Source organism: Bubalus kerabau, chromosome 14 (assembly GCF_029407905.1).
Source record: "Bubalus kerabau isolate K-KA32 ecotype Philippines breed swamp buffalo chromosome 14, PCC_UOA_SB_1v2, whole genome shotgun sequence".
Classification (NCBI taxonomy): Eukaryota; Metazoa; Chordata; class Mammalia; order Artiodactyla; family Bovidae; genus Bubalus; species Bubalus kerabau.
The window spans coordinates 84,212,782-84,226,071 of record NC_073637.1 but is presented as its reverse complement, the minus strand read 5'-3'; the positions used below and the strand labels follow the sequence as shown (position 1 = coordinate 84,226,071).

The 13,290-nt window shown below is 38.6% G+C and overlaps 1 protein-coding gene across 6 annotated transcripts in view; it reads right to left on the bottom strand.

Moving 5' to 3' along the window:
• MTBP (MDM2 binding protein) overlaps window positions 1-13,290 on the bottom strand; it is a 76,879-nt gene that overhangs the window by 27,639 nt on the left and 35,950 nt on the right. For all 6 annotated transcript variants that reach the window (XR_008702442.1, XM_055546790.1, XM_055546789.1 and 3 more), the window contains 2 exons: window positions 6,794-6,949; window positions 4,245-4,362 (listed from right to left, as the gene is read on the bottom strand). Coding sequence is in view for 5 of the 6 variants with exons in the window: in XM_055546790.1 (XP_055402765.1) it covers window positions 4,245-4,362; window positions 6,794-6,949 (274 nt within the window). In the remaining variant the exon portion in view is untranslated. The remainder of the gene's footprint in view (window positions 1-4,244; window positions 4,363-6,793; window positions 6,950-13,290) is intronic.

Genomic DNA, 13,290 nt, shown 5'->3' with positions numbered 1-13,290 from the left:
GTCCCTTGGACTGCAAGGAGATCCAACCAGTCCATTCTGAAGGAGATCAGCCCTGGGATTTCTTTGGAAGGAATGATGCTAAAGCTGAAACTCCAGTACTTTGGCCACCTCATGCGAAGAGTTGACTCATTGGAAAAGACTCTGATGCTGAGAGGGATTGGGGGCAGGAGGAGAAGGGGATGACAGAGGATGAGATGGCTGGATGGCATCACTGACTCGATGGACGTGAGTCTGAGTGAACTCCGGGAGTTGGTGATGGACAGGGAGGCCTGGCATGCTGTGATTCATGGGGTCACAAAGAGTCGGACACAACTGAGTGACTGAACTGAACTGAAAGCACCCAAGCTACCTTCCCCCAGCTGCCCTTCATCTCCCTTCTCCCAGGATAAATTCTGGTGACAGCAGGCAGGTAACAGAACCACACATATAGAGAGAAATGTAGGCAACTACCAATATAAAACAGTCTAAGACTAAATTCTCAGCTGTGAACAATCAAGGGCCACCAGATACTAAAAAGCTTCACAGAAGAGAAAAACAGCAGAGGAACAAATGATACAGATCTAAAGGATAATGGGATCATTTAAAGAACAGATAAGACAAGTTAAAAGAAAATTCCAATTAATAAATTAATATCCTTAGAGTATCTTCTCAATTCTTATTATTAATAAGAATAGGTTGCTATGAAAAAAGGGTAGATAACAAAAAAGAATTATTAGGAATTTTTTTAATAGCTGCCAAAAATGTACTGGAAAAGATGAAAGTAAAGGTCAAGGAAATATACCAGAATGCAGAGCAGAAAAGATGAAGAGATGGACTATTATTATTTTTTTATAGAATCATTCTTCAAACTTTTTTTATTTGTTTTTCTCACTGTGCTGGGTCCTTGCTGCTGCATGGACTTTTTCTATAGCTGCAGAGAATGGGGGCTACTTCCTAGCTGCAAGGCGCCAGCTTCTCGTAGCGGTGTCTTTTATTGTGTGGAGCACAGACTCCAGGGCTCCCAGGCCTCAGTAGCAGTGGCACGCGGGCTCGACAGTTGCCGTTCACAGGCTCTAAAGCAAGGCTCAGCAGCTGTGGCACAAAGTGCCCTGTAGCGCATGGGGCTGACCCAGACCAAGCACTGAATCGGTGCCTCCTGATTGGCTGGCTGACTCTCTACCGCCGAGCTGCCCAGAAAGTCCAAAGACATGGATTATTGAAAGAAGAATCAAATATAAATTGAAAAATCAATCTGAGGCATCTAAAATTAGGTAAAACAGATAATTACAACTAAGGAAGAAAGAAAACAGAAGGACAAATACTATCAAAGAAATAATAGAAGAATATTCCCAAGAGCTAAAGGAGATCAGTCCCAGGTGTTCATTGGAAGGACTGATGCTGAAGCTCAAACTCCATTACTTTGGCCACGTGATGCGAAGAGCTGACTCATTTGAAAAGACCCTGATGCTGGGAAAGACTGAGGGCAAGAGGAGAAGGGGACGACAGAGGATGAGATGGCTGGATGGCATTACCGACTCAATGGACATGGGTTTGGGTGAACTCCGGGAGTTGGTGATGGACAGGGAGGCCTGGCATGCTGCGGTTCATGGGGTCACAACGAGTCAGACACGACTGAGTGACTGAACTGATTTCCAAGAGCTAATAAAAAGGCAAAAGCCTCAAGACCAAAACATTGCACACCATGAGGGCCTCATGTAATTTCAGAACATTAAGGAAAACAGAAAATTCTAAAAGTTTCAGAGACAGAATAAAGTACCTATTAAGGAACAAAAATCCGTGTCACATCAGACTTCTCATTAAGGTATGAGATCCAAGAAAATACACGTCTAATCTAATCTAGAAATGTAATCAGAAGAAATACCAGGACAACAGCTGTGCAGGAGACAGGGTCAGTCCAAATGAGAGTATCAAGTCAGAAAAATGGGAGAAAAATAACTTTAAGGAAAAAAAAAGATTATCTACTGCAAAATAACATAAGGTGCAGAGGAAGAAAGAGGATAAAAGGTGAAGAGAAGCAGGGATGTCCATCCTCGTCCTTCACAACGGGAAGTGGAAACACACAATCTGAAATCGACGAGCAGGAAATCCAAGGTCTCTATGGGCAACCTGTCCTTTCCTCCATCTTCTTTCCAGACTGGCCTTTTCCTCCTGACCTGTGAATGTTACAGAGCCCCAGGGAATGGCCTTACGCCCTCCTCTTTTTCTATACAGCCTCACCATGTCATCTCATCCACTAGCATATATTAAAGAAACCCTTTTAGTGATAACTCCAAACAAACTCCCAGATTTCTCCACCTAATATGCCCTCATGCATAATCCATAGGTCAAATAAAGCATCCCTAAAGCAGAATTCTTGATCTTTCTCCACAAACCCACCCTTGTTTCAACTTACCCATCTTCCTCAAAACATGAGGACGCCACCCACCTGCTGTTCAAGCCAGAAATCTAAACTGTCTAAGATGCCTCTCTCTCTCTTCTCAGAGAAAATGGGCAGGAAAAAAACAGGAAGTTTCTTTTTTTCCCTAGCTTAGCACCAAAATATTCTCCAAACTTGTCTCCACTACTACTCTAGTTAGAAGTCAAAGTTACCTCTCAGCCTACAGAGAAAGCCACCTAAGTGATCTGTCTGTTCCTAATATCTTCTTTCCACAATCCATTCACCACAAAAAAGAATGTTATTTTGCAAAATCAGATCACATCACTGACAGAAAATCCATGGAAAGCTTACCAAGGCACTTACGATTCAAAGACCGCATCAACACCTGTAAGGGCCAAGTGCCTTCATGTGCTTCACTCATTTACCCACGAGATCTCAGCTCCAGCGTAACTCCTCAGGGTGCCCGCCCTGGCCATCCCTCCCATGCCAACAAATAAAACCACTCTCCTTCAGTCCCGCAGCCTCATTCGTTACACACAGATAGGTTTCCAAGCCTTGTGTTTGTCTGCTTATTGAGTTCTGTTGACTGTCTCTCCCCCTTAAAAGGCAAGCTCTAACAGGAGAGCTTAACACACAGTTGGTACTCAGTAAATATTTGTTGATATCTATGAACAAAATGTTATCAGTTCAGTTCAGTCACTCAGTTGTGTCCGACCCTTTGCGACCCATGGACTGCACCATGCCAGGCCTCCCTGTCCATCACCAACTCCCCGAGTTTACTCAAATTCATGTCCATTGAGTTCGTGATGCCATCCAACCATCTCATCCTCTGTCATCCCCTTCTCCTCCCATCTTCAATCTTTCCAGCATCAGGGTCTTTTCAAATGAGTCAACTCTTTGCTCAGGTGGCCAAAGTGTTGGAGTGCTTCAGCATCAGTCCTTCCAATGACTATTCAGGACTGATTTCCTTTAGGATGGACTGGTTGGATCTCCTTGCAGTCCAAGGGACTCTCAAGAGTCTTCTCCAACACCACAGTTCAAAAGCATTAATTCTTTGGCACTCAGCTTTCTTTATAGTCCAACTCTCACATGCATACATGACTACTGGAAAAATCATACCTTTGACTAGACAGATCTGAAGTGATAAATGTTCTCAGCAGAGGAGCTAAAAATATGAACATGATTTGCAATATTTGGGAGGGCAGTGCAACAGAGTCAAATTCCTTTTCTTTATTCCATTCTTCCACCACTCAACAATGATGTACTGAGTGCCTGCTATATACTAAACCAAAAACAAAGCAAAAACAAACTCTGCCTCTTAGAGACAGTTAATATATACAAACATAAAAATGTAAAACAGGAACATTTTAAAATGGCTTCAAGGAAAAGAGTACTTTTACTTTATTTTACACATTCCTGTGGAGAAGGAAATGGCAACCCACTCCAGTATTCTTGCCTGGAGAATCCCATGGACAGAGGAGCCTGGTGGGCCCCAGTCCATGGGGTCACAAAGAGTCGGAGACGACTGAGTGACCATACATACACACACACACACTCCTATATTTTTAAAATTTCTCTTTCATATTCATATGTTTTTGTACTTCTATGGAAGATGTTCTGGAAGTCATACACTAACCTATTACCTGTGATTATGTACACCCAGAAAGGACAAGTAGAATATGGAAGGGGAAGAGCATTTCCTGGACACCTTACTCTGCAATAGTCTATCTTGATCTACCTATCTATCTATCTACAGTAAGCACACATATCCTTTACAATAAAACCATAAGTTACTATTTCATAAACACAATTTAAGGATTAAGAAAAAATAAAGGTCATAAAAAATAATAAGCTATTTAAACGTTACCTCATTTTTTGTTTAGCTTTTTCACAAGTTTCCAAATTTTGAAGGACATGCCTTTCTGGCCACTCCAGAGGATTGGTCTCCACTAGGTGGGAAGAAGTAAGCTCCAGTGAACTGTTATCTGAAGAGAAAGAAACACATTTGAGTACTGAACGGTATTAACATACTGAATTTTGCTATATAAAAATGTGTACGTGTAGATACACACATAAAAACCAGTTGGATTAACTGTACAATGCCTGCCTCAGGCATTTATTAAGGGCATCTCTGATGACCTGAACTATGCAAAATGGCATAGAAAAGTTTTTTGGAAATGATTAAAAAAAAATTAGTATTGAGCTTTATTTTACATTCTCCTCATAATAAAAGTTATGGGCTAGAATTCAGAAGAGGAATTAGCACTGCAAGGACTCATAGGGAATGAAAGCATAACTTTGTTATTTTTGTGAAATTAGTTGTAAATGAAAGAGAGACAACTCTGTGGAGAATATACGGGATATAACATGTGATCTCCATATTAGAAAGAGGAATTAGCACCAATATCCTGAAAAATTTATATTTTTAAAAGATTACTTCATTCTCAAAAGTACAATAATACCATAAATAAGACGTTTGAGGGTAAAGATTACTTTAGAAATAATTCTCACATATATTAATGTAAGATGCTTTAACATATTCATTTTCAAGTAAATCACTAACATTAAATGCTATTTTACTAGTAATAAAGTATTATATGTAAGAGTGTCTTATCTTTTTGGTCAGTATGGTGCAATGAACTAACATTGAGATTGTTGATAATCCACAATTCTCATTAAAGACAGAGGGCCATCTTCCATTCTCAATATTAATTATGAGGACATCTCAATGTTTCAAGACTGACAAAATCACTAACTGTACTAATGGATTCCAAAATAAATTGACTAAAAATTCCTGCACATTAGCTGTTTGACTAACTGTCAACCCTGACAAAAAATACCCATTTTATACTTTAGGGTCTTACAAAGTGATAATGATTTGGGAAGAAATTTTTGAACTCCAAAGAAAAATTAATCACAGATGAAAACAGAAGCCAACTGCATACCATTTTTCCTTTACTTTTAAACTATTTAGTCGTCAATAGTTAAAAATATTTTTAATGTCTATACTGGATTGCCCCAACCAAACACCATCCAAGTATAGTAGTTCCTGCTTCTTAATAAGGGTGGTGAAATACTGACTATTTCATGAAGAATAAGCTTCACGATGAAATCATCTGCTTTATAATGCTGGCATGGCTTTTCAAAAGATGGATAAAGAAAAAACCATTAGTAGATCTGAACAATTACAGGCTATGTTCACAGAAGAATACAAGCCATGTTAAATAAAAGTAAACATTAATTATCCCCCTAAATATTACAATATAAATTATTAAATTTGAGTATGCAACCTATATAAATGTAAATGCCACAGGCTTAATATTAAGGGGCAGACAAACATTCCTATGAGTCACAGGAGTGGCCTGGTGACTAAGCGCGCACTGATGCTAACAACGGCTATCATGCAGCATCAACGGCAGGTCACAGCTGTTGGAGATGATTACATGCTAAGTGTTTTACAGGAATCACCCCAGTTAATCCTCATAATAAGCCTAGTAACTGGGTAACATTATCTCCATCTGAAACATGAGGAAACAGGCATGGAGAGGTTGAAGAACCTGCCCAAAGGCACTCAGCTGAGGCCTGAGCCCTGGCCGTCTCGCCCCAAAGGCCTGGCCTTCACACATGGCACGAGACACTGTGCTGATATTCTTTTCCAACTAGATCATAAGCCTGTTCAAAGTCAAGGACCCACCCAAACTTTTAATTCTTTGTGTGCCTTCCTGGCATCAAATAGAAAAAAGGCACACAACAAACATTATTATTAATTTGATTCTATGGCCATTTTCTTATTAATGTATGGGATAAAAATGATTTTCACAGAACAACAACAAAAAATTATCCTATACATTTACAATGCCAGGCAACTGTTAAACGCTTCCTTTTTAAATCCTGAAGAGCTTCACTCTATGCAAATTCATCACCAGAAGAGAAAGCAGGAAAATAGAAATGCCAAGTTAGTATAGAAATGATTTCCTGCTCCTTCAGGAAGTTTGGTGACTTCCTACTATAACAAATGGCAAGTGTGGAGCATCTTATTATATGTAGTTTTAACTACATTAAGTTTAGTAAGTTCTACTTTTCTCACCTTATGAAAATATAGCTTAATAGAAACCCATCCATTCCAGCAGCTTAGTAACAGTTTTAAGTGGAATTACCTTGAAGTGCTTCTCCTTCGCTCAAAAACAATTATACTGAACATGCTTAACAAAAAAAGTCATCAGGAAATTTCTAATGTCTAAATGATGAAAAATACAACATATTGATATTTACACACATACTTGTACACACAAATATATTACTGCTACAATTTGATAGATTTTGATTTGATCAATACATTTTATAAGTTTTAATAATAACTCTCATAAATGCTACACACAAAAAAAGGACTACTATTTAAAGTAACAAAAAACTTACCATGTAACATATTGGACGTTTTGTCTGTCTTTATTAGACTTGTTTTAGGAAGAACAGCATCAAAATGATCTAAAAAGCGTTCCCTTGTGCACGTTAGCAGACTTTTGAGTTCATCCACAGAAATTACCTCACGCTGCTTTGCCAACTTTCTCCTTTCTATAAGACAACAAATCAATATGATTAACAATATACCTGCTATTTAAAACCCTTTGAGCTACTATATTTTAGGGGAAATACTTTCAAAAGTAAAACAAATGAATTTCTCAAGCAAATCAGCATTCCTGTGTAGGCCTATTTTCCTTTCAGTCTCATCTGAAGGTAATAGAAGGATTTCCAGTTATGTGAAACAGAGTAATTTGTTAACACTAAAAGGTGAGCAACAGTCAAAACAAGTTTACAGAAGTTTTCAGAAACACACTGCAGAGGATGAAGACGGCCTTATGTTGGTGCTCACGTGAAAATAAAACCTGTAGCACTTTCGGTTAAGCGTGGTGGTTTGGTCATGTCCGTCTATTCCCTATCCTACTCAAAACTCAGAATCACAACCGAGGAATAAAAAAAGGACAACAAAAGAATAAACACCAAGTGATGGCAGTTTTCAACGAATTTTGGAGGATAAGATGATGGTGGAGTGGTAACTGAGTCAGCAGAGCAGAGAAAGGGTCAACGGAAACAGGAAGGTCCTGAGCTAAAACAAGACGGATAATGGATGCGCCTAGCCTCCAGCCCTCAAGCCAGATGACTCTGCTCTCATTTTGGGGTAGAAACAGAGGAGGAGGAGCCTCAGATCACAGCCTATCAGGAACAGGAGATGGTGCAGGACAAGGAAGCCTGCCATGCTGCAGTTCATGGGAGTGCAGAGCCAGGCACAACTTAGCGACCGAACAACAACAAAAAAGGAGGTGTTGATGCTGGAGGGTTAGACTACAAGATTAAGTAGAGTTTAATACTGAAAGGTCAGACTTCAACCCGGTGGCCAGAAAGACAGCAGCTACAGATGCCCCACTGCAAAGATGAAAGGATTCTCCCTTTGAAAAACTGAATGCCCCAGGAGAAAAGAGCTAGATACTGACACTACGGTAGAATTCAGGAGAGGACCTCACAAACAAAATGTTGAATAGTTACTCCACCACTCTTGAAGCTTGCCAAATATTACATTAGAGTGACACATAAAATTTCCCAGTTAAAACAGGACAGGGGGAAAAAAATCACCAGACATTTAATGAAAGGGGTAGAGGGGACAGGGAACACTGCATTTCATGGTCTCATGTTCAGACACGTAAGGAGTTCGATTTAGCAATGCTTCCAGCTTCCTGCTCCCTCCCATCACCCACTGAGCTGGTCTGGAAAAGAAACGAGGCATGTTCTGATCAGAACTCCCCTCTCCAACTTCCACCTGAGCAAGCAAATCCTCAGGATGCTCACCCTCTGTATGGTGGTGAGAGCCCCAGTGCAGCAGGTCTGATCTGTGATTGCCCAGCTCTGGCTGTCATTCAGGGAGTAAATTCAATTCTGGGTATATGCAGCAGAAAACCCATTATAGCTCTAAAAAGTCATATCCTTCAACCTAGGAATTTATCTCCATCAGTGTGTTTCTTAAGTTTATTTCTCAGTTGGTTCCAAATTTGGGAAACAAGTATTATTTACTAGGCCCCTCCAAACTAAAAACCAAGTCTGGGATGAAACAGAAAGACTAAAGCAAACAAAAATAAAAAGGAGCCCAGCAGAAGCAAAAGCATTCCAGGTAACAAAGAAAGTTTGATGGGATTAATACTCTCACAAGGGCTTCTCTGGAGCTCAGACAGCCTGCAATGCAGGAGACCCAAATTCAATCCCTGGGTCGGGAAGATCCTCTGGAGAAGGAAATGGCCACACATTCCAGTATTCTTGCCTGAAAACTTCTATGGATGCAGAAGCCTGGTAGGCTATAGTCCATGGGGTCACAAGAATCAGACATGACTTCACGACTAAATCACCAAACCACCAATTAATATTCTCACAGAAATAAGAAAAGATACTATACTCATGAAACAAGTACAGGATGATCTGATAAAGGAACAGTCAATGAACATGAAAATATTTTTTAAAATTAAGCATGGAGAGATCAAAATTAAAAAATACTGCAAGACATCCCCCAGAAACTAGAACAAAAATAATATGGAAACAGGAAAAAAGAGCAGCCATTCTATCCAAAAAAAGGTTGCTATATAACCAATAAGAGTTCTAGAAAGAAGAAAGAAAATGGGCGAAAGAAAATTATATTAAAGAAAAAATTATAAGAAAATTATATTAAAGAAAATTATAAGAAAAATTTTATTATAAGAAAAATTATAATTTATTATAAGAAAAATTATATTGTAAGAAAATTATATTAAAGAAAATTATAAGAAAAATTTTCAGACTTAGGAAATGTGAATCTTGTACTGATGTGGCTCATCAAGTACACGGCTTAATACACTGGACAGCGGAAAGTGGGGGGTACACACATTAAGATTCAGAATAAAGCTTCCAGAGACAAAGCTTCTGGAGGTAAAAGTTCTAGAAGGGGGCAAAAGCAAACTAAAAATAGACCACTTCAAAGGATAAGACTAGTATGAGATTTGTCAACAGGAACACAGCAACAGGAAACTACGGGACAGGGACTTCCCTGGTGGTCCAGTGGTTAAGACTGTGCTTCCAGGCCAGGGAGTGTGGGTTCAATCCCCGGTTGGGGATCCCACATATCCTATCAAGTGGTCAAAAAAATAGATGAGGGACAATGTCTTCAAAATACTGAGGGCTAACAATTTTCAACCTGGAAGTCTAGACAAATTATCAATCTAGTAAAGATATTTTCAGACATGCAAGAGCTTGAAAACTGTATGCCCCAAGAACAAACTTTTACTCAGGAAGCTAATGCAAGATATGCTCCAACCAAACAAGGGAGTAATCCAAAAAAGAAAAAGAAAAGGAGGTCAAGGGGTCTAGAAAATAGGAGATTCCAAACGAAAAGAGGAAAGAGAAGTCTCTAAGATGTCAGTAGGTCTAAGACACATTTTGTTCAAAATACACTAAAATATGAAACACTCCAGAAAAAAAACTATGAGAAATAAAAAGGAACTGTTGTGTTTGAATATACAATAAATTTAATGACAGGTGTGTGGCAGAAATGTTGGAGGCTTTGGAGAAACATAAAAGTACTTTTGCCTCTACAGAAGAAAGGGCAAATTAAAAATAAGGTGATTATCAACCACAAGGAAAACAAAGATTATACAAGAAAGGAAAATTGACCATCATATACTACATGACTCAGTAGTAAATTTATAGATAGGTAGATAGGTAAGTGGGCTTCCCTGGTGGCTTAGATGGTTAAGAATCCACCTGTGAAGCAGGAGACCCCGGTTTGATCCTGGGTTGGGAAGATCCCCTGGAGAAGGGCAGGGCAACCCACTCTAGTATTCTTGCCTGGAGAATCCCACGGACAGAGAGAGGAGCCTGGCGGGCTATAGTCCATGGGGTCAGAAGAGTCAGACACGACTTAGTGACCAAACCACCACCATCACTGACCTATGCTTATTAAAACTGTCAATTATATTACAATGCTGGGCAATGTGGAAAGCAGGACATGGCTTCCTATTGACTTTAATGACCAAACAATAGAGAGAGAAAACAGATGAGATTTAATAGGGTTTATAAGCAGGATAATTTACCTTAGGTGAAAAATAACCCCTACACAGATGAGTCTGTAACACAAGTGACAGGTAAAGATCTGGGAGAAAAACATTGGACTAAAGTCTTAAGATGAATTCACAGAAGAATGCTATTCCTAAAAGAAGCTAGTGATAACTCAGGACTTAGTAAAGGAAAATAGAGTGTAAAACATCTAAAAATATCAGCAGAATGAACATCAATCAGGTTTGCACCGGGCTCTATAAATTTAAAAATGACGTGGGGAACTCAGAATTGTGACCGCAGTCCTGGAGTGATACGACAATGCTGCTATTTTGGAATCTGTTCTGCATCACATTGAGCAGTTTTTATTTAAAAATCATTCAGTGTTCTTAAACCTTTTGTCTTTTTTATTTTCTTAATATTTTATTTGGCTAAACTGGGTCTAAGTCGTGGCACGTGGGATCCAGCTCCCTGACCAGGGCTCACAGCTGGCCCTGCACTGGGAGCCCACCTCAGCCACAGGACACCAGGGAAGCCCCAAGCCTTTTCTTTACAAATCAGAGAAGCAGGATATTTAATACTTCTAATTATAAAAGTTTATAAATTACAAAAGATCAGTTAGATATAAATTATAAAATTTATGTATCATTTCAAACGTCTACATCTAAATATCTATGTATAGTTAAAAATTAAGATAATTTTTAAGAATAAAATTTTCATGCAAACTTTCCCAGTTGCTCATTCTAACTCAGTAGTCAGAGAAATATTGGGGGAGATAGTAAGTTTACCCCATGTCTGATTAATAATTTTGAAAAGAATTTTGAACAACTTGTTTTCCAGCAGAAACTACAATCTGTACTGATACTGAAACATTAATTTTTACCCAAAGAAAGCTTTCCTATTCATTTTCATCAGGTATAAATTAACTACATCAATTTAAATACTTTTATATTTATATTCACTTCTCTGAAGATCACTGAAAGAGACACTAAGATTCTCTTACACTGGAAATGTCATTTGTTGTCATCCTCCTCTACCTTCAGAGATGCATGAAATCTGAACCTTTGTCCCCAGATTTTCAATTCAGTACTCACTCTCTGGGTAAAGGAGAGAGTGGCTCAGCAAATAATTCCACCATAACAGATTAAGTGGGTCACTCATCTTAATCAGGATTTAACGCTTCAGATTGCACTTGGCCAGCGCATGGATATCCCCAGAGCTGACGTCTCGAGCAGCTACTAGCTCTGAGGCTTCCTCCAACCTCCAGCCCCCTATCGGTCCTTGCCCAGTGCTGAGGCCATCCTTGCAGCTCCTGCCTGGGGTATAACTCAGCTGCTGGTGCTTCCACATTTTCGGCATTTATTTAGCACTTCCTCTTTCCCCCTCCCCGAAGCAGAGCTTCTAGTCACACCTATAGGCAACAACTTGATTATATTCCCTTCCCAACCTAGCAGGAGGGATGGCCTTAACCAGAGGAGAGACGGACCAGCTTCAGGGAGCTACATGCTCTTCCGCTCTCAGTTTTTCTGGTTGGAAGTGTCAGGAAGAGAGGTGAAGATGAGAGAGGGAAGACGCTAAAGGAACTTAGTTTTAAGGAGCCACCAGAGGCTTATGGCAAAGATTCAAAGCCTACAGACAGGTTTAGCAGGGCTAGAACAAAGTCAGAAGTAAATAATACCAAGCAAGTAAATGTTTGAAATATAGGGGTTTTATCCACAAAAATACTAGTATTCACTAGTATTTCAGCTTTTTCTTCCTTTTAAATTGAAGTATAGTTGATTTACACGGTGTGTTACTTTTAGGTGTGTAGCAAAATGATTCCGAGACATACATATATTCTTTTTCTGATTCTTTTCTGTTATTACAAGGCACTGAATATAGTTCCCTGTGCTATATACATCAGAACTTTGTTGTTTATCTATATATATAGTAGTCTGTATTTGCTAATTCCAAATTCCTCATTTATCCACCCTTCTCCCTGCTCTGCGTTCTCCTGTTCTCTTTTGGTAACCATAAGTTTGTTTTCTATGTCTGTGAGTCTACTCTGTTTTATAAATAAGTTTATTTCTATCAGCCTTTTAGATTTCATATGTAAGTGATATATGATATTCATCTTCTGTCTGACTTCACTTAGTATGAGGATCTCTAGGTTTATCCATGTTGCTGCAAACGGTATTCTTTCTTTCTTTTTTATTGTTGAGTAATATTCCACATCCTCTTTATCCATTCATCTATTGATGGACATTTAGGTTGCTTCCATGTCTTGGCTGTTATAAACACTGTTGCTATGAACACTGGGGTATACATATCCTTTTGAACGACAGTTTCCATCTTTTACAGATATATGCTCAGGAGTCAGAGATGCTGGATCACGTGTAACGCTATTTTTAGGTTTTTTCCTTATTTTTTTTTCCCTTGGGTTAATACATACTACCTTTTATTGAAACTAATTTGCCTTTCCCAATTATATCCTATTATTTTCATAGTCAAAAAAAAGTGGTTTGACGAGTTCAAGACTACACAATTACTCTGGCTTTGTACAAATAAAAAAGTAGTAATTCTTATACAAATTATTAAGACCAGGTATTCTAAAATTATTTTCCATTGAATAAAATGAACTACCGAATCCAAAATATTTTTAAATGCTTTTAAAGAGTGGTATTTTTCATTTTATAGTGTGTGTATGTAATAATCATTTTTTCTATATGCAACTAGTGAAGCCTCACAAGCTGAATCAAGGTTTTAGAAATTCTATATTAATTAGCTTAAGTCCCTATCAGGTATTAATGAATGATTATTTATGAAAACAATGTTAAGATTGATAATCAAGTTAACATTTAGAAACA